The sequence below is a fragment of the Crotalus tigris genome, unplaced genomic scaffold (assembly GCF_016545835.1).
Source record: "Crotalus tigris isolate CLP2741 ecotype Arizona unplaced genomic scaffold, ASM1654583v1 scf7180000020497.760770, whole genome shotgun sequence".
Lineage (NCBI taxonomy): Eukaryota > Metazoa > Chordata > Lepidosauria > Squamata > Viperidae > Crotalus > Crotalus tigris.
Window position 1 is genome coordinate 282558 of NW_024098046.1, and position 21497 is coordinate 304054.

Below are 21497 nucleotides of genomic sequence, written 5' to 3' on the forward strand. Positions count from 1 at the left end.
GATTCTGAGAATGGAAGCCCACCCCTCTTAACGAAGCCAAGTTTAAGATGCACTACTATTGTAGTGCTGGATCTCGTCAGATTGAAAAAGGGGTATTTTGAATCTGTTTGATAACAGAAGAAGACCCGGAAACCGTTAACTGATTGCATATGAGATTGCCCCGTGCCGGAAAAGCTTGAGTGGCCGTTTTGTGAGCGAGTCATGCTGTATATTCCCCGGGATCTTTATTTTTTTTACACGCATGTGATTTTGACAGGCAGAACCGAGCTGGAAAGCAGATGCAACGAAGCAGAAAATACGCAAAGGAGGTGGTGGTGGTGGGGCTGCTTTTTTCTGCTTTTAAACTGTATGGGGGAAAAAAAAATCTAACCACGGGTGGCTACAAACAGCCGGAACGGTAATTTAAAAAAATAATAATAATTAGGGCGAATTTGCACAGATGTCACCTCCTTTTGGACAAAAGCGGAATCCTGTGTTAAAAAAATGGACCACAATTCCTGCCCCTGGGGTTTTTTTGAGAGCCCCCTGTTCTTCGTAACTTCAGCCTGATCGTTTGGCATCCAAACCAGGATTGCGCAACAATTATGGTTTAACAGGAAAAACAGGCAGAAAGCTAACTCTGCAGGGAAGTAGCTCCCAGTCTTCAAAGGGGATTGTTCTTCCCCGAAAGAAATGATATATAGCAGTGGTTCTCAACCTTTTTAATGCCGCAACCCCCCAGCCGGTCGTAAGTAGAGGACTACTCAACTGGTCGTAAGTCGGGGACTACTCAACTGGTGTAGCACCATTTGCAGAATGGGACTTTTGGCGGGCTCAGCAGGGTAGAGACAGCCTGGACAATTCCTATTGGCTTTTGAAAGCCAATAGAATTAGACTCTATTCAAGAGAGTCTATTCTATTGGCTTTCAAAAGCCAATAGAATAAAAGGGAGTAGCACAGCTAAGGAAAAGGGGGGAAAAAATGGCGGACTACGTTGTTTGGCGACCCCCGTGAAATGGTCGTTCGACCCCAAATGGGTCCCGACCCACAGGTTGAGAACCACTGGACTAGATGACCTCCAAGGTCCCTTTCAACTTTATTATGATGATGATATCTAGTAAACTTTATTTTGTGGTCAGGTTTGCCCCATTTTATGACCTTTCTTGCCCCCGTTGTTAAGTGAGTCACTGCAGTTATTAAGTTAACAACTCGGTCGTTAAGTGAATCTGCTTTTCCCCCATGGACTTTGCTTGTTGGAAGGTTGCAAAAGGCGATCCCAGGACCCCGGGACACTGCGACCATCATAAATATGAGTCAGTGGCCAATTGTCTGAATTTTGTTCATTTGACTCTGGGGACACTGCAGTGGTTGCAAGTGTGAAAAATGGTCATAAGTGACTTTTTTCAGTGATGTTGTAACTTTGAACGGTCACTAAACGAATTTGTTGTAAGTCAAGGACCACCTGCAGTCAATTCTACCACTTCAGGGCTGTGCTGCCGACTTCTTGCGTTTTGTGGCTATAGCTATAAAGTTTTCTAACCATGTGATCATTTAGTGACTGCCTTGTTTAGCCCCCGTTCACCGTGGCGACGGCGATGAAAAAGTCACTTGGCCACTAGCCTTTGCGTTCACGACCTTTGCAAGGCCTGCAGAGCGAAAGAAAACGGAAGTCAGATCGCGAGCATTGTTCACGGTTCCAGTTAGTGACTTTTCCACTTAATGACCAAGCGACCAATCCGAGTTCTGGACGTTATGTGAGAACAACCATACAATTGATAAATGTTAGCATCATCCTTCTTGGTGTGTTGATTTTCTAGAATGCCAGACGAGTAAGCCTGCGTTTCTTCTGGATAGCCCAACTGGCACAGAAGATGGCATTGTGGTTAAGGCACGAGGGTAAAAGTGGGAGATGGTGAATTCTAGTTCAACATTAGGCACGAAAGCCAGCTTTGGGCCAATCACCAGGAGACGGTGAGTTCTAGTCCCACTTAGGCATGAAAGCCAGCTGGCAGTCTTTGGGCCAATCACTAGGAGATGGAGAGTTCTAGTTCTGCCTTAGGCCTGAAAGCCAGCTTTGGGCCAGTCACCAGGAGACGGTGAGTTCTAGTTCTGACTTAGGCAAGGCAGCCGGCTGGGTGACTTTGGGCCAATCACCAGGAGACTGGGAGTTCTAGTCCTGCCTTAGACATGAAAGCCAGCTGGGTGTCTTTGGGCCAATTGCCAGAAGATGGTGAGTTCTAGTTCTGACTTAGGCAAGGCAGCGGGCTGGGTGACTTTGGGCCAATCACCAGGAGACGGTGAGTTCTAGTCCCGCCTTAGGCAGGAAAGCCAACTGGGTGACTCTGAGCCAATCAACAGGAGACGGTGAGTTCTAGTTCTGACTTAGGCAAGGCAGCTGGCTGGGTGACTTTGGGCCAATCACCAGGAGACTGGGAGTTCTAGTCCCGCCTTAGCCATGAAAGCCAGCTGGGTGACTTTGGGCGAATCACCAGGAGATGGTGAGTTCTAGTCCCGCCTTAGGCATGATAGCCAGCTGGGTGACTTTCGGCCAGTCACCAGGAAATGGAGAGTTCTAGTCCCACCCTAAGCGATTTTGGGCCAATCACCAGGAGAGTGAGAGTTCTAGTTCTGCCTTATCCATGAAAGATCAACTAACTACTAGGTGACTTTGGGCCAATCACTAGGAAACCGTGAGGTCTAGTCCCACTTTAGGCATGAAAGCCAGCTGGGTGACTTTGGACCAATCCCCAGGAGAGTGAGAGTTCTAGTCCCGCCTTAGATGGGAAAGCCGGCTAGGGACTTCCGGCCAATCACTAGGAGGTGGAGAGTTCTAGTCCTGCTTTAGGGATGAAAGCCAGCTGGGTGACTTTTGGCTGGTCCCTCTCTCCGATCCCAGCCCACCGCGCAGGGTTGTTGTTATGGGGAAAAGAGGAGGAGGAGGAGGAGGAGGAGGAGCAAGGAGTACTATGCGATATATTCACCTCCTTGAGTTATTTATACAAAGAATAATAAACGGGGAGGAATAAAAAGTCAAATAAATAAATAAACAAACTGAGTTTCCAAAGGGCTGAACAAGCCACAGATGGGATTGCTTGCAGCCAGCATGGAGCCCGCCTGACTTTCCTCCCTCGTCGCTGCATCTTAAGGGTCCCTGGGGGTGCCAAACCCCCCCAGCCCAAGAAGGGGGCCGCTGATTCCCCAGCCAGGCCGTTCCCAGCATCTACCTCTCCTGGGCACCTGCACCATGGAAACCTGCCAGCAATGGCACCCAAGGGAAGGGCTGGCCGGCCACACTTGGCTGTTGACGGTGAGCGTACCCATGGGGCTGCTCACTTAAGTCAGGGATCTTCAAATGTGGCCCTTTGATGACTTGTGGACTTCAATTCCCAGAATTCCTCAGCCAGGACGCTTTAAGACAGGGGTCTTCCAACTCGGCCCTTTGATGACTCGTGGACTTCAACTCCCAGAATTCCTCAGCCAGGATGCTTTAAGACAGGGGTCTTCCAGCTTGGTCCTTTTATGACTTGTGGACTTCTACTCCCAGAATTCCTCAGCCAGGATGCTTTAAGACACGGGTTTCAAACTTGGCCCTTTTATGACTTGTGGACTTCAACTCCCAGAATTCCTCAGCCAGGATGCTTTAAGACAGGGGTCTTCCAGCTTGGCCCTTTTATGACTTGTGGACTTTGACTCCCACAATTCCTCAGCCGACATGCACACTGGCTGAGGAATTCTGGGCGTTGAAGGCCACAAGTCATAAAAGGGTCACATTTGAAGACCCCAGCTTGTGGACTTCAAGTCCCAGAATTCCTCAGCTAGCGTGCCTGGCTGAGGAATTCTGGGAGTTAAGGCCACAAGTCATAAAAGGGCCAGGTTTGAAGGCTCCTGACTTAAGTGATCCACTGAGGCACTTTTTGGGGTGCAGGGCTTCAGCTCTTTTGGGTTTGGGTCGGCTAACATGGACGGGGAATTTTAATTTAGGAAAATACAAAAGAGGGTGAACGGAAAGACCACGGATTCTCCGTGTATTTTTGTGGCAACGGAGGCCGAAAATACCTCATCAAATGTAAGCATTAAATATTGCGAAATGTGCTGCGTCCTACACAATTGTAGGCCAACATTTCTGTTGCTGACTGAGGCGGTTGTTAAGAGAGCTTGGCCTCGTTTTGCGACCTTCCCTGCCACCGTTGTTGTGTGAATCACTGCGGTGCTTGTAGTTAGTCACATGCCTGTTAAGTGAGTCCGGCTTCCCCCCATTGATTTGCTTGTCGGAAGGTTACGAAAAGGGATCACGTGACACCCCCCCGGGACACGATGACCGTCGTAAATACGAGTCCGTTGCCAACTGTCCGAATTCTGGTCATGAAGATGCTGCAGTGGTCATAAGTGTGAAAAACGGTCATAAGTCCATTTGTTGTAACTAAAAGAATAGTTGTAAGTCAAGAATTACTTGTCCATCTAGTCCTTGAGTTATGGCAGGGGTAGGCAACCTTGGCTCTTTTATGACTCATGGACTTCAACTCCCAGAATTCCAAACCAGCATGGGGGAACTATGGCCCCCTTTATGGCTTGTGGACTTCAATTCCCAGAATTCCTGAGCCAGCATGAGGGAATTATGGCCCCTTCATGACTTGTGGACTTCAACTCCCAGAATTCCTGAGCCAGCATGAGGGAACTATGGCCCCTTCATGACTCATGGACTTCAACTCCCAGAATTCCTGAGCCAGCATGGGGGAACTATGGCCCCCTTCATGACTCGTGGACTTCAACTCCCAGAATTCCTGAGCCAGCATGGGGGAACTATGGCCCCCTTCATGACTCGTGGACTTCAACTCCCAGAATTCCTCAGCCAGCCTGGCTCAGTTTGGAAACCTCTCCCTTTCCCCTCAGCGTGGCTGGCTCAGGAATTCTGGGAGTTGAAGTCCATGAGTCATAAAAGAGCCAAGGTTGCCTACCTCTGCTCTAGTCCTTGAGTTATGGCTATCAGGGCACCTGTTCATCAGAATTGTAAATCGTGACAGTCATAAAGCCTGTTGGTCACATGACCCTGCCTCTTATAGCATGTTGGCTGGGGAATTCTGGGAGTTGATGTCCACCCAATTTAAAATTGCCAAGTTTGGGCAACTTTGTTGGATCGGTTTCCATTCATTTTCTCTTTGTGACGCTTTGCGGAGTTCTACGAATTTGTCAGTTGATTAATTCACGAAACAGCGGGCAGCTTCTGTGTTGTGGCGATGAAATGACACGGAGCACAGCTACACAAGCACAGCTGCTTCCGTCAGGAAATTGTGAGGCTTCTCACCTCTTTCTGAGAAGTGCTGAGCACGGCAGACCTGAGTCAACCGAAACAAATGAAACCATTTAAATGCATGTGGTAAAAAATGAGATGCTTTCAATTCTCCGGGTTCATTTTGCAAAATGAAGACATGAATCGAAAATCTTTCACTGAGTCTTTGAATTGTCCTCACTCTGGGAAGGATAAATAGAGGAGGGAGGGGGGAGGAAGGGAAAGAAAGAAAGAAAAAGAAAGAAAGAAAGAGAGAGAGAGAGAGAGAGAGAGAGAGGAGGAGAGAAGGACAGAAAGAAGAGAAAGGAAGGAAGGAAGGAAGGAAGGAAGGAAGGAAGGAAGGAAGGAAGGAAGGAAGGAAGGGTGCGAAGGAGGAGAGAAGGACAGAAAGAAGAGAAAGGAATGAAAGAAAGAAGGAAGAAGGAAGGAAGAAAGAAAGAGAGAAAGAGAAAGAAAGAAAAAAGAAAAAAGTGGGAAGGAGGAGAAAAAGACAGAAAGAAAGTAGGGAAGATAGGAAGGAAAGAAGGAAGGAAGAAAAAGAAAGAGAAAAGAAAGAAGAAAGAGAAAGAAAGAAAAAGAAGGAAGGAAGGAAGGAAAAGTGGGAAGGAGGAGAAAAGGATAGAAAGAAAGTAGGAAGGAAAGAAGGTAAGAAGAAATAAATAAATGAAAGAAAGAAAGAAAGAAAGAAAGAAAGGTGGAGGAATGAAGGAAAAGTGGGAAGGAGGAGAAAAGGATAGAAGATAGGAAGCAAAGAAGGAAGGAAGCAAAGAAAGCAAGAAAAAGAAGGAAAGGTGAAAAGAAGGAAGGAAGGAAGGAAGGGAGGAAGAAAGGAAGAAGGGAGAAGAAGAAAGAAAGAAAGAAAGAAAGAAAGAAAGAAAGAAAGAAAGAAAGAAAAAGGTGGAGGAAAAGGAAAAGTGGGAAGGAGGAGAAAAGGATAGATAGGAAGCAAAGAAGGAAGGAAGCAAAGAAAGCAAGAAAAAGGAAAGGTGAAAAGAAGGAAGGGAGGAAGAAAGGAAGAAGGGAGAAGAAGAAAGAAAGAAAGAAAGAGAAAGAGAGAGAGAGAAAGAAAGAAAGAAAAAGGTGGAGGAAAAGGAAAAATGGGAAGGAGGAGAAAAGAATAGATAGGAAGCAAAGAAGGAAGGAAGCAAAGAAAGCAAGAAAAAGGAAGGAAAGGTGAAAAGAAGGAAGGGAGGGAAGAAGAAAGGAAGAAGGGAGAAGAAGAAAGAAAGAAAGAAAGGTGGAGGAATGAAGGAAAAATGGGAAGGAGGAGAAAAGAATAGATAGGAAGCAAAGAAGGAAGGAAGCAAAGAAAGCAAGAAAAAGGAAGGAAAGGTGAAAAGAAGGAAGGGAGGGAGGGAGGAAGAAAGGAAGAAGGGAGAAAAAGAAAGAAAGAAAGAAAAAGAAAGAAAAAGAAAGAAAGATGCTGGCTGGCTGGTTGTATATTTATGCACGCACCCCTCTGGACCACAAGGTGGCACCTGAGAGCCTGAGAGGTGCCCTCAGATGCTCCGGGCAGCACTTGCCTCATATAAGCAAACACCGGTGCATTTTCTCCCTCTGGGGCCATCTTCACCCACGGTGGCGCCACCCTTGGCTTCTCTCCATCCTGTGGCCAGGTGTGTGAAGGATGGAGGGAGGAACTGGCGGCGCCGGGCGAAGGAAGGAGGAAACGATGACGATTAGGATCATTAAGGGCTCTCCTTGACCCTCAATTAGCATCCATCTTGATACACATCCAGGACGCTGAACTTAATTTGCAAGGAGGAAAGCCACGCCACTTGCCACCACTTGTGTCCTGGTGGGTTGCCACCTGTCAGCCTTGCCGTTGTGTGACTCACTCCTACGTTGCGCTTCCCACACAAACGGGCCTCCCTCGTTGCTCGTCACGGCAGCTGACGCAGGGGCTGCTTTCCCAAGTTGTGTCTTGAACAAGGGTTACCGTCGCCGCCACCACCTCCTCCTCCGTCCTCACACTTGTGTCGCTGCCCCCCCCGACAGCTTATTTGGGCGTCCTCGGCTTTACGGCCACAGTTGAGCCCAACATTTCCGCTGCTAAGCGAGGCGACTAAGCGAGCGTTGCCCCGTTTTACGACCTTTCGCGCCCCCGTTCTTAAGCGAAGCACAGCAGTTGTTAAATTCGCCACACGGTCGTTAAATGAATCCGGCTCCCCCCATGGACTTTGCTTGTTGGAAGGTCGCAAAAGGGAATCACGTGACCCTCCCCCCCTCAGGGACACTTGCAACTGTCATAAGTACAGGCCAGTTTCCAAGCGTCGGAATTTTGATGACACGACCACGGGGATGCTGCGACGGTCGTAAGTGTGGAGAACAATCACGAATCCCCTTTTTCAGTGCCGTTGTAACTTTGAACGAATGATTGTAAGTCAAGGACTACATGTAAAAGATTTTGGCTAAGTTTTTATTTGTGGAGATGGGCTCTTTCCCAAAATCTTGGAAGTAAGTCACCAAAATTTGGTAAGGCAGTTGTGAAATGTGGTTAGGGAACTGCGGGAGGCTGCAAACAGGATACATCTGTGGCCTGTTTGCTGGGCACCCAAAATTTGTTCATGTGACTGTGGGTGAGGATTTCTGACCGTCGTATCTTTGAATCCAGGTCCCACGTACGTAGCTCCAAGGGACGTCCATCGTAATTTTTAATGTTTGCCAGGTGAACAGGAATAAGCCAAGGACTGCCTCTGCATAAAAACCAGACTGCATAGAATCCTAGAGTTGGAAGGGACCTTTGGAGATCATCTAGTTCAACCCCCAGGCTAAGACAAGAGTCCTTATACCATCCCAGGCTAAACAGTTGTCGAATCTTTTCTTGAAAAACGAAAGAAAGAAAGAAAGAAAGAAAGAAAGAAAGAAAGAAAGAAAGAGCTAGCTAGATGATAAATTGATGATTGATAATAGAGAGGGAGAGAGCGTGCATGCGCGCAATGTTATTAATAGATAGATGGAGATAGATAAATGATAAATAAATAAATGATTGATAATAAATAGAGAGCGCCCATGCGTGCGATATGATTGAATGATAGATGATAGATGGAGATAAATAGATTGATAAATGGTAGATATAGATGGTTGATCAATGAGAGATGATTGATAATAGATCGCTAAATAGAGAGAGAGAATGTGTGTGCATGCGATATGATTGATCGATAGATGGAGATAAATAGATTGATAAATGATAGATAAATGATTGATAATAGATAGAGAGAGAGCACATGCAATACGATTGATTGATAGATGGAGATAAATAGATTGATAAATGATATAGATGATTGATAATAGATAAATAGAGAGAGCGCGTGCACGCAATATGATTGAATGATAGATGATAGATGGAAATAAATAGATTGATAAATGATAGATATAGATGATTGATAAATGAGAGATGATTGATAATAGACCGATAAATAGAGAGAGAGAGAGAGAGTGTGTGCATGCGATATGATTGATCGATAGATGGAGATAAATAGATTGATAAATGATAGATAGATGATTGATAATAGATAAATAGAGAGAGCACGTGCAATACGATTGATAGATGGAGATAAATAGATTGATAAATGATAGATAAATTGATTGATAATAAATAGATGATAGATTGATTGATAATAAATAGATGATAGATTGATTGATAGATGATAGAGATAAATTGATATAGATTGATGATAGATGTAAATAGATTGATCAATGATAGATAGATAGATAGATAGATAGACAGACAGACAGACAGACAGACAGACAGACAGACAGACAGACAGACAGACAGACAGACAGACAGACAGATAGATAGATAGATAGATAGACAGACACAGATAACAGAGATGGATGGATGGACAGACAGACGTATCAAGGAAATGTTCCTCAGAGGATGAGATTTGCCTAGCGCTGCGTGCGAAACCTTCTCCCTTTCACTCAACATTTGTTAGTCAAAACGGGGCTCTTGATTCTTGCAAACGCCTCAGGAATCCTTGTTCCCAAAGGAAAATAAAGGGAACAAAACAAACCGTCATTTAAATTCCACCTTCCGTTTAGCCGCTGCTTTGCATCCGATGAAGGGATCCGCAGTTCCGGAAAGCCGAGGCCTTTGAATAAAACGTGCTGGTTGCGAAAATATGTTTTTTTTCCTGAATTGTGCGAAACCGTCCGGAAAAGCAACCAGGAGGTGAACAAAAAAAAATAGAATAATATAAACATACAGGAAGTCCTCGACTTATCACCACAAGTGAGATCGGAATTCTCTTTGCTCAAGCCAGGCGGTTGTTCAATGGGTTGCGCTAGATTTTTCTTGAATTTTTTCCCCCTGGCCACGGTCGTTAAGTGAATCACATGGCCGTTAAACGAATCGGACTTCCGCCATCAACTTTTGCCTGTCAGAAGCCGGCTGGCAAGATCGCCAATGGACATCACACACACACACACACACACACACACACACACACACACACTGGGATGCTGCCATTGTCATAAATGCATACGGGTTGCCGCGGGCCCCAATTTCGTTCCCGTGACGGTGAGGATGCTGCGACGGTCGTAAATGCGAGACAAGTCTTAGCTCGCTTTTCTTCAGCACTGTTGTAAGGTAGAGCCGTCGCAAAATGAACCGTCGGAAACCAAGGACCGCACGGATGTCCTTGACTTACCACAGTTCATTTAGTGACCATTCAAAGTTAGGACGGCACTGAAAAAAAGAGCCGTTTTTCACATTTAACGACCATTGTAGCATCTCCAGGGTCACGTGGCCAAAATTCGGACGTTTGGCAACTGACTCACATTTATGACGGTCGCAGTGTCCCTTGCCCCTTTTTGCAATCTTTTGACAAGCAAAATCAATGGGGGGAAGCCAGATTCAGTTAACGACTGTGTCACTAACTTAACAACTGCGACGATTTACTTAACAACCATGTCAAGAAAGGTCGTAAAATGAAGCAAAACTCATTGAACTCACGTCTCACTTAGCAACCAACCGGAATTTCGGCCCCCGTCGCGGTCGTGCGTCGAGGACACATTTAAGATCCTACGTTGTTTCCACCCTGTTTATGCCTCCGACGAACTTTTGGGTAAAAAGGTGTGATTAGGAAAGGAGACCACCAGGTGATTGCTGATTTGGGGGGCACCCAGAGGCTAACGCCACCATCCTCCCCCTGCAGTGTCTGCAATGGCCGTGGATTCTCTTTGAGTGGAAAGAATGGGACCCCCGCGAGGCCGTGTGCAAAGGTTTGGGTGTGTCCTGTTACCACAAAACACACAACATTTGTTAGGAAAAGAAGGCAGCAGCTTGGAGCGATTCTCCCTGGGCAGCCAGCCAGCCATTGCTAATTATGGCACACACATACAACACACACACACACACACACACACACACACACACACACACACACACGTTTTCCCACCTTCTGGTGATGAGTCATGCTCCCCCCCCACTTCCTCGTGACTCACGTGACACAGCTGAGGAAAGGGTGTGCAAGAGAGTTGTGGCAACCACAGGAAAGTTTTGCTGAAGATTGTGACTTTTGTGTGCCTCCGAGACTCCGGAGGACCGTGGTCCATACAGGCGGTCCTCAGCTTCACAACAGCGGTCCGTTTAGTGACTGCTCAAAGTTATGACGGCCCTGAAAAAGGGGACCGACAAACGTTTTTCCACAGTTAACAACCGTTGCAACTTCCCTCAGGGTCACGTGATCGAAATTCAGATGCTCAGCAACTGACTCGTATTTACGACGGTGGCCGCGTCCTGGGTTGTGTCTCTTCTTATAGGCGGTCCCCAATTTACAACTGCTCATTTAGGGACCGTTCAAAATGACAATGGCCCTGAAAAAAAGGACCGTTTTTCACACTTACGACCGTCGCAGGATTCCCCGGGGTCACGTGATCAGAATTTGGAGGCTCGGCAACTGGCATGTACTTAGGACGGTTGCTGTGTCCCTGGGGGGGGGGGTGTGTCACGTGATCCCCTTTCTTCAACCTTCCGACAAGCAAAGTCAAGGGGGGAAGCCAGATTCACTTAACGACCGGGTTACTAACTTATCCACTGCAGTGATTCGCTTAACAACGGAGGCAAGAAAGGTCGTAAAACATCTCGCTTCGCCACAGAAAGTTTGGGCTCGATTGTGGCCGTATGTCGAGGACCTGTACAAGTCCCAAATTTCCTTTGTTTGGTGAGACAGTTGTTAAGTGAGTTTTGCTCCATTTTACGACCTTCCTTGCCACAGAGAGAGAGAGAGAGAATGGCTGTATATATATATAGATATAGATACAGATATAGATAGATATAGATTTATTTATTATTATTGTTGTTTTTATTATTATTTTTATTATTTTTATTTATTATTATTATTCAAATTTTAAATCAATGCGTGGCTAACACACAGACCTGAGACATGTGGGCGGGTGTGTGTGTGTGTGCGTGTGCGAATGTATGTGTAAATGCACGCCTAGCGGATGAAAGATGCTTCGATTCTGTACTATTTATAAAGATCCACCTTAAAAATAGTGCATTTATTTTTAACAATGGCTGCTGGATTAAACTGAGGATGTCTTTTACGGAGCTGGTTAAGAGCTGGCAAGGGATCAAGCGACAGTGAATTGCTTCTCTTAGAGGCAGTCCTCGATTTACGACAGTTCATTTAGTGACCGTCCAGAGTTACAGCGGCACCGAAAAAAAGGGACCCCACACTGAAGGCCGTTGCAGCGTCCCGAGGGTCAGAATTCGGAGGCTCAGCAACTGACTCGTACTTATGACGGTTGCCGTGTCCCGGGGGTGTCACGTGATCCCCTTTGCCGACCTTCCGACAAGCAAAGTCAGTGAGGGAAGCCGGATTCACTTAACGACCATGATAATAACTTAAGAACTGTGGCGATTCACTTAACAACTTTGGCAAGGAAGGTCGTAAAAAAGGAGCAAAGCTCACTTGACACGTGTCTCACTTAGCGACGGAAATTTCCAGCCCAATTGTAGTCGTAAGTTGAGGACAGCCTGTATAGCGTTCGAATGTGGAGGGGGGGGCAGGGATAACATCAGGGACTCCCCCATTGCTGGAAAAGAGTGTAAAATTAAGACTGGACACCCCTTTGTCTGAAATGGTATAGGGTTTCCTGCCTGCGCAGGGGGTTGGACTAGATGACCTCCAAGATCCCTTCCAACTTTATTATTATTATTATGCGATTTAGGTATCCCCTGACTTACGACCATTCGTTTAGTGCCTGTTCAAAGTTACCAGGGCGCTGAAAAAAATGACAAACGATCGTTTTTCACACTTACGACCATTGCAGCCTCCCCTGTGGCCACGGGTTCAAAATTCAAACTCTCTGCAACCGACTCATGTTTACGACGGTCGCAAGCGTCCCTGGGCGGGGCGATCCCCTTTTGCGACCTTCTGACAAGCAAAGTCAATGGGGGGGAAGCCGGATTCGCTTAACGACCGGGTGACTAGCGTAACGACTGCACCGGTCGTAAAATGGGGCACCAAATCATTTCATAACCATCCCTTAGTCACTGTGGTCGTCAGTGGAGGACCACTGGCAGTTTTCTCCAAGGCGACCTCGGGATGAAACGGATCAATATGGATTTATTTTTATTTATAATGTGTAAATTTATGATGTATAAATAAATATTGATTTATTTTTCAAAGTTGGCCATTTTAAAACAGGTGGATTTCAACTCCCAGAACCCCGTGCCGGAGCATTCTGGGAGTTTTTTTTAAAAAAAGACTTCAGTACGTAAAGCAGTGGTTCTCAACCTTTTTAATGCCGCGAGCCCCAACTGGTCGTAAGTCGAGAACTACTCAACCGGTCATAAGTCGAGGACTACTCAACTGGTGCAGCACCGTTTGCAGAAGGGGACTTTTGGCGGGCTCAGCAGGGCAGAGACAGCCTGGACAATTCCTATTGGCTTTGGAAAGCCAATAGAATTAGAGTCTATTCAAGAGAGTCTGTTCTATTGGCTTTCAAAAGCCAATAGGATAAAAGGGAGTAACACAGCTAAGGAAAAGGGGGGAAAAAGGCGGACAGCCTTGTTTGGCGACCCCCGTGAAATGGTCGTTCGACCCCAAATGGGGTCCCGACCCACAGGTTGAGAACCACTGATGTAAAGGATAGCATTTATTGTTCTGGGACACAAACTCTCAGGTGTGGGTATGTGGTGGGTGCCGTCCTGCACAACATTTAAGCCATATCACACTTTCTTTCGGAAAAGTAAAAGCCGATCTGCCTTAACCGTTGGATGAAGCACCACCAGGTGATCCAAGGACCGTAAAGAATGGTTCACCACTTGCCTACCTTACTAGGAAGGCTGCATCTTTAACGGCACCACACAGGGTCTCCGGGAGGGAGGGGAAAGAAGCCCCTTCCTCTTTTGCCTCCCCATCCAATTTGGGGGAAAAACCCCTCCCTCGGAAAAAAGTCCGTCTGAGCTGCCCCTTAAAAAAAAAAAAAGGATGCGAGGAGGGGGTCCTGGTCATGGGGAGACCCTTCCCCAATGGCTTGGGGGTCCCTTCCTCACCTCCCCTGCCCAGAAACCCCCCCAAGGCAGGTGGGGAGGGGGCTTGTCTTTGCTCCCCCCTCCTCAAGGATGGGCCTTCCCTCCCCATTGGTGGCCTTCTCTTCCCAGCCACCCTGGGGGGGAGGGAGCTTTCCCACCCTCCCACGGGTGTGGGTTGACACATGCACGCACAGACACACACACACACACACACAGGCACAGACACACACACACAGGCACACAAACGCACGCTCTCCCTGGCAAGGGTTGGGTGCGTCAAGCGGGCAAAGAGGTTTTGCCCACCCTTCTCTGCCTGCCTGGTTTCCCCCCCCCCGCTGCTTCTTCCCCAGCCACCCCCTCCCACAATTACCCCCCTCTCACCCCCCCCTCCGTGCCCCCTCCCCTTTCCCTCCCCCTCCCTCCCTCCTCCCCCCCCCACTTTCTCCAGCCTTTGTTATGAGCATCCTTGTCTACTACGAGCATCCTTGACAGCTGGCTGGTGCGGGGATGATGGAGCCTTTAAGCCAACACGGCCTTCCTCGCCTCTCCTGGATCGACACCCTTTATGGCAGTAGGTGTTTTGGGTCTGGGGTCTTGGCTGGGGGAAGGAGGTATTGGGGAGGGGGAGAGGCGGAGAAGGAGAGAAACCCGGTGACGTTTTTTTTTGCCAGCCCTCAACGGTACCGACAGAAAGGCAGAGATCCCTCTGGGGGCGGGGGTGTCGCTGCTCCGCCAGGCGCCAAAGATGGTGGGATCTGCGCTTGAGTTTTCTTTTGGGGAGGGGGGCGCCTTGCACCCCCTTCCCTGACTTTCCACTTCTCCATTCAGCCCCGCTTGGGTCTCTTTTGGGGGGCGGGGAGGGGGGCTCCCACAAGGAAAGCCAGCCACGGATTTGTGTTTTGAAGTGATGTATGGTTGTTTTGCCCAAGCGCCAGAGATGGTGGGAAACGGGGTTGAGTTTTATTTTGGGGGGGGTGCAAAATTGCACCCCTTTCCTGCCCTCCTCTGCCTTTCTACCTCTCCGTTGGGCCCTTTTTTGGGGTGGGGGGGGCTCCCACAAGGAAAGCCAGCCACGGATTTGTGTTTTGAAGTGATGTATGGTTGTTTTGCCCAAGCGCCAGAGATGGTGGGAAACGGGGTTGAGTTTTATTTTTGGGGGGGGATGCAAAATTGTACCCCTTTCCTGCCCTCCCCTGCCTTTCTACCTCTCCGTTGGGCTCTTTTTGGGGGGTGGGGGGGCTCCCACAAGGAAAGCCAGGCACGGATTTTTGCTTTGGAGACAGACGGTTACGTAAACCCTCAAGCTGGTGGCAAAGCTGCCAGACTAAAAATGTGGGATTGAGGATGGGGAGGGGGGGTGTCGAGGAGGAGGGGGCTTCTAAGGAGACCTCTTCCAGATGTTTGCCTCCTCCTGTGTCCCCCCCCCACTGCCCCATCCTCTGGAATTGAGGGGGGACCCACCCACCCTTCCCAAATGCGGCTCGATTTGTTTTCAGCCTTTGAAATTCTCGGGAACTTTTTTGGGGAGACGGGTGGGGGCAGCGTGGCAGGAGGAGGGGGACCCAGTTTTTCTCATGGACCCCCCTTCATTTCCAGCCTGTCTTTCTGGAGTTCTCCTCTTGAACCCCCCCTTTCCCCCCCCCCTTGCAGGCAATCAACAGGCGTCTGGTGTTCCGAAAAACACATTTATGAAAAAGCTTGGCTGCAGCTTCCCTTTTAATAAATTGTGTTTTAATAAATTGTGCTTGTCGGAAATGGGGGGGGCGCCCAGATGCCCCCCACTACCACCATCCACAGCTCTCCCCCCTACTACCATACTTCTGTTTTCCAGGAGATTTGAGGAGGGGAGGCTTGCCTTAAAAGACCACCCACACTCAACCTCCTTCTGGACCAGATGTGATGGATGGCCCCCATTAGCCTTTGAATGGGAACCCTTATTTAATTGCTTAATTAATCCCGGCGGGCGACTCCTGTGGCCATTAAGAGGGTTGTTTAGCTTGCCTGGCTAAACCCCCGTGGCCTGACTTCACCCTGTTGTGCAAGTGTGCCCTGCACGTGGGAGGGTGGTGGTGGTGGTAGTGGTGGTGAATTGCGTTATGCCCATTTTACAGGAGAGAAGACCGAGGAGGGATAGAAATTGAGGCTGCCCCTGGCAAAGGCAAGGTTTTTTTTGGGGGGGGGGGTGAAACAACCAAGATGGCCTCCTTCTCCAAACTGACCCTTTCTTTAGGCTCCCATTCTCACAACACACCCTCCCTGGCGGTGGGATAGCTGGTTTGTGAGTTTTTGTGTGGCTTTCCTGGTGGTGATGGACCACAATTGACTGTGTGTTTGCCGTTGCGGATTGAATTGGGGTGGGTGGCGGGGGATCAGAAAGGGGCATTGTCTCTTTTGGGGTAAAGAGGATTCAAATGGTGCTAATAATAATAATAATAATAATAATAATAATAATAATAATAATAATAATAATAATACCATAAAGGCAATCAACACCTGGGCAATCCCAGTCATTAGATACACAGCTGGAATAGTGGACTGGACTCAAGCAGAACTAAAAGCAAGGGATAGGCAGACCAGAAAAATAATGACAATGAATCACGCCCTTCATCCACGCAGTGACATTGATAGACTTTATCTACCAAGGCAAATAGGTGGGCGTGGAATGCTACAAGTACATCAGATTGTTGAAGAAGAAAAAATGGCTTTGGAAGAATATCTGAAGAACAATGATGACGATGCACTGAAATTAGTATATCAGGAAGGCTTACTGACTACTGGAGAGACCAAACTGGCCTACAAGAAAGACCAAATGAAGAACAGAATAGAGGCATGGGAAGACAAAGCACTACATTGCCAATACATGAAAAAAATAGCTGGGAAAGCAGATAATAATAAAACCTGGCAATGGCTAAGAGCAGGAAAATTGAAGAAAGAGACCGAGGGATTAATTCTGGCTGCACAAGACCAAGCCTTAAGGACAACTGCATACAAAGTCAAAATTGAGAAGACAGCAACAGACAGTAAGTGCCGCCTATGCAAAGAAGCTGAAGAAACAGTGGACCACTTGTAAGCTGTTGCAAGAAGATTGCACAAACTGATTACAAGCAGCGGCATGACAAAGTAGCAACAATGGTGCATTGGAAGATCTGCAAAAAATATCATTTGCCTGTAAGCAAAAACTGTTGGGATCATAAAATAAAGAAAGTCATAGAAAATGATAAAATTAAACTGCTCTGGGACTTCAGAATTCAAACAGACAAGCACCTGCAACATAACACCCCAGACTTAACAATTGTCGATAAGAAAGACAAAAAAGTCTGGATAGTGGATGTGGCAGTGCCTGGAGATAGCAGAATAGAAGAGAAAGAACTGGAGAAGATAACAAAATACAAATACCTACAAATAGAAATAGAAAGACTGTGGCAAAAGTAAGCAAGGGTAGTACCAATAGTAATAGGCTCCTTGGGTGTAATCCCAAAACAACTGGAGCACCACTTGAACACCATTGGCATTGACAAATTTGCTATTAGTCAATTGCAAAAGGCGGCCTTACTAGGAACTGCTTCCATCCTGCGACGATATCTGTAATACCATCAAACATCCACATCTGCCTATCCCATGTCCTGGGTAAGGACTCGATAGGTAGACAAAATGACAAATCCAGTCTGAACATCTGGCTGACTGTGCGATGATCGATAATAATAATAATAATAATAATAATAATAATAAAGTTGGAAGGGACCTTGGAGGTCATCTAGTCCAACCCCCTGCTCAAGCAGGAAACCCTAGACCATTTCAGACAAATGGCTGTCCAGTCTCTTAATAATAAATAATAATACAGTTGGAAGGGACCTTGGAGGTCATCTAGTCCAACCCCCTGCTCAGGCAGGGAACCCAAGACCATTTCAGACAAATGGCTGTCCAGTCTCTTCTCAAAAATACCAGCGGTGCCTCTGAGCATGTGTAGAGGGCTCCCCTCCCTTAGAATGTCACTAGGGAAGGTGGCAGTGACGGTTTTTAATGAACTGTCTCTTGGTTACTCCTAAATTCAACTTAGGGGTGTCCTATTAATTTGTTTACACGTAATCCTGGATTTGCAATGCTTTGTTTAGTGACTGGGGGAAGCCTCACGTAACGACTGCATGATTCACTTAGCAATGGCAGTGATCTGCTCAATCCCTCCGGCTGAAAAAGGTCGTAAAATGGGGGCACAACTTGCTCAAATATCTGTCTAGCTTAGTTGCAGAAACGTTGGGCTCCATTTTCGTCGTAAGTCGAGGACGGCCTGCACTTGGAAAGCAAATGAAATCCAGGCTGTTGTCCTCCAAGCTTTTTCTCTTTCTCTAAAATCAAATGTTTTACCTCTGTCAAGGATAATTGGCTTGACTCACCGGCGGGAGAAATTTATAGGTAACACCATACGTACAGAACAGCACATCACCGCATAACAGAGCTGGAAGGGACCTTGGAGGTCATCTAGTCCAACCCCCTACTCAGGCAGGAAACCCTATACCATTTCAGACAAATGGCTGTCCAGTCTCTTCTTGAAAACCTCCAGTGTTGGAGCACCCACAACTTCTGGTGGCAAGCTGTTCCACTGGTTAATTGTTCGAACTATCAGGAAATTCCTTCTTAGTTCCAGGTTGCTTCTCTCCTTGGTTAGCTTCCACCCGTTGCTCCTTGTCCTGCCTTCAGGCGCTTTGGAGAAGAGCTTGACTCCTTCCTATGTAGTTTTTTTTTTTCCTGTCATTGCTTGTTAGGACTCCCTCTTCTTTGGGGCAGCCCCTGAGATACTGGAAGACTGCTATCCTGTCCCCCCTCGTCCTTCTCTTCCTTAAACTAGACATAACCAATTCCAGCAACCGTTCTTTGTTTATTTTAGCCTCCAGTCCCCTAATCATCTTTGTTGCTCTTCTCTGTACTCTTTCTAGAGTCTCAACATCTTTTTTACATCGTGGTGACCAAAACTGGACGCCGTATTCCAAGTGTGGCCTTACCAAGGCCTTGTAAAGTGGTATTAACACTTCACGTGATCTTGATTCTATCCCTCTGTTAATGCAGCCTAGCACTGTGTTGGCCTTTTTGGCAGCTGCAGCACACTGCTGGCTCCTATTTAAGGGACTGTCCACTAGGACTCCGAGATCCCTCTCACAGTTGCTACAATTGAGCAAGGTACCCCCTATACTATACCTGTACATTTGATTTTTCTTGCCTAAATGTAGAACCCTGCTTTTTTCACCACTGAATTTCATTTTGTTAGATAGCGCCCAGTGTTCAAGTCTGTCCAGATCCTCCTGTATCCTAAGCCTGTCTTCTGGAGTGTTGGCTGTTCCTGCCAGCGTGGTGTCGTCTGCAAATTTGATGAGTTCCCCATCTATCCCCTCGTCCAGATCGTTGATGAAGATGTTGAAGAGTACTGGGCCCAGAACAGAGCCCTGGGACACCCCACTACACACTTCCCTCCATGGAGATGTGGTTCCATTGAGGACCACACGCTGAATATGGCCAGTCAGCCAGCTACGGATCCATCTGGTGGTGATGCTGTCTAACCCACATTTTTCTATCTTGTCAAGTAGTAGGTTGTGATCTACTTTATCTTTATCTTAAGCCTGTCTTCTGGAGTGTTGGCTATTCCTGCCAGCTCAGTGTCGTCTGCAAATTTGATGAGTTCCCCATCTCTCCCCTTGTCCAGATCGTTGATGAAGATGTTGAAGAGCACTGGGCCCAGAACAGAGCCCTGGGGCACCCCACTGCACACTTCCCTCCATGTAGATGCGGTTCCATTACCTTGAGACCTATTGAGAACATTAAGAGCGCTCACAATATTGAATCTCTGCAGTTAAGCTGTTAACATGGTCATTAAGGGAATCTGTGATCCCCATTGACTTCAGAATGGGACAATCCACCGCGGGACAATTCAGCAAATACAAATGTTCCATTACAGGGAGTGCTTGACTTACAGCAGTTCATTTAATGACCGTACAAAGTTACAAAAGTCTGCTTTTCCCACTTAACGACCTTTTGCAGCATCCCCGCGGTCACATGATTTACATTCGGATACTTGACAAATGACTCGCCTTTATGACAGTTGCGACCTCCCGGGGGGGGAGTCATGTGATCAAACTTCAGACGCTTGGCTCATACTTATGACGGTTCGAGCATCCCCCCAGAGTCACGTGATCTCCTTTTGCGACCTTCCAACAAGCAAAGCCCACGGGGGGAAGCTGGATTCGCTTAATGTCCGTGTGACTCAGTTAAGAGATGCCGTGCTCACTTAACAAATGTGGGAAGAAACGTCATAAAACGGGGCAAAAACTCCCTTAACAAAGGTCTCACTTAGCAACAGACTCCACTGTGGTTGTAAGTCAAGGACCGCCCGTAGCGTGAATCTCTTTTTTTCTTGTGATTTTGAACTTTTAAGAAGAGACTGGACACCCCTTTGTCTGAAATGGTATAGAGTTTCCTGCCTGAGCAGGGGGTTGGACTGGATGACCTCCAAGGTCCCTTCCAACTTCATTATTGTTGTTGTTGTTTTGTTGTTGTTGTCTTCCACCTGGGGTCTCCCTGGAAGCAATATCTGTTTAGAGGGGGGAAAAAAACCCCAGCCTTTTGCAAAATAACCCAAACATTCTTCCTTAAAAGCTGGCTTATTTTTTTTGTAAACTTGGGTTGCAAACCAGGATAGCAAAGAAATAAGAGGTTAAGATGTTTGGGGGAAAAAAAAGAGGTTTGCCCTGGAACTTGAGAGACAGTGTGTGTGTGTGTGTGTGTGTGTGTGTGTGTGTGTGTGTGTGTGTGTGTGTATTTTGGTGGTGGGGGGTGATATAGACAGCCCAGAGATCCCACCCCACCCTGTTACCATCTGTCTGTTACATAAAAGAATGATTCAAGTGCTTTTTTCCTTAGAGGGGTGCAACAGATGGCTGCTAAAATAAGGAACAATTCCTTGAAATGACGTGCAGGTGGTCACTAAATATAAGGGTGGCTTCCTCGTGTTAAGGAACAGGTGGCCGCTGCTCATTGTGGGACAGGTGGTCATTTATAGGGGGATGGGACCTGGGGGGGGGCAGAAAGTAATTTTTTGAGCTGAGTCAGGATTCGATCTCGCTCCCTCCCTCCCAAGCCTGCTTTGCCAGAGTGTTCTTGCTAGTATTTATCGAGGTTGATGGTGCTCCGGAGTTGACTTGAAATCTTTGGGCGGGGTTGATGCTCGGTTCCCCATGTGGGGTCACGGGGGGGTCTGGGTTTGAGACTTTGGACGTGGCTCCATGACGTATTTGTGGAGTCCTTGGGGGTCTCTGAGCAGGTGGTTTGATTGACAGAGGGTTTGCTATCGGAGGTCAGCACGGAAATCGGCAACTAGCACTGGTGATGTTACCTAGTTGGGTCATGAAATGTCTGCAAGAAAACCCAGCCAAGCTCATAGAGCACCAAGGACCCCACCGTCCAACTCCTCCTCCTCCTCCTCCTCCTCCTCCTCCTCCTCCTCCTCCTCCTCCTCCTCCTCCTCCTCCTCCTCGCAAACCCCCCTTCCTTCTAGCATTGATCTAGCCTAGCACTGTGTTGGCCTTTTTGGCAGCTGCAGCACACAGCTGGCTCCTATTTAAGTGATTGTCCACTAGGACTCCGAGTCCCTCTCACAGTTACTACTATTGAGCAAGGTACCCCCCTATACTATACCTGTACATTTGGTTTTTCTTGCCTAAATGTAGAACCTTGCTTTTTTCACCCTTGAATTTCATT

At 47.3% G+C, this 21497-nt stretch overlaps 1 protein-coding gene across 2 annotated transcripts in view; it reads left to right on the top strand.

Moving 5' to 3' along the window:
• Nucleotides 1–21497, top strand: part of ABR (ABR activator of RhoGEF and GTPase) — a 166536-nt gene that overhangs the window by 12672 nt on the left and 132367 nt on the right. Inside the window, exon 1 of one of the 2 annotated variants that reach the window (XM_039366944.1) lies at nucleotides 14192–14325. The exons of the other annotated variant lie outside the window; for it this stretch is intronic. Within the exon in view, the coding sequence (XP_039222878.1) occupies nucleotides 14262–14325 (64 nt within the window). The 5' untranslated portion in view covers nucleotides 14192–14261. Of the gene's footprint in view, nucleotides 1–14191; nucleotides 14326–21497 lie in introns of those variants that run through there. 2 annotated transcript variants of the gene reach the window in all.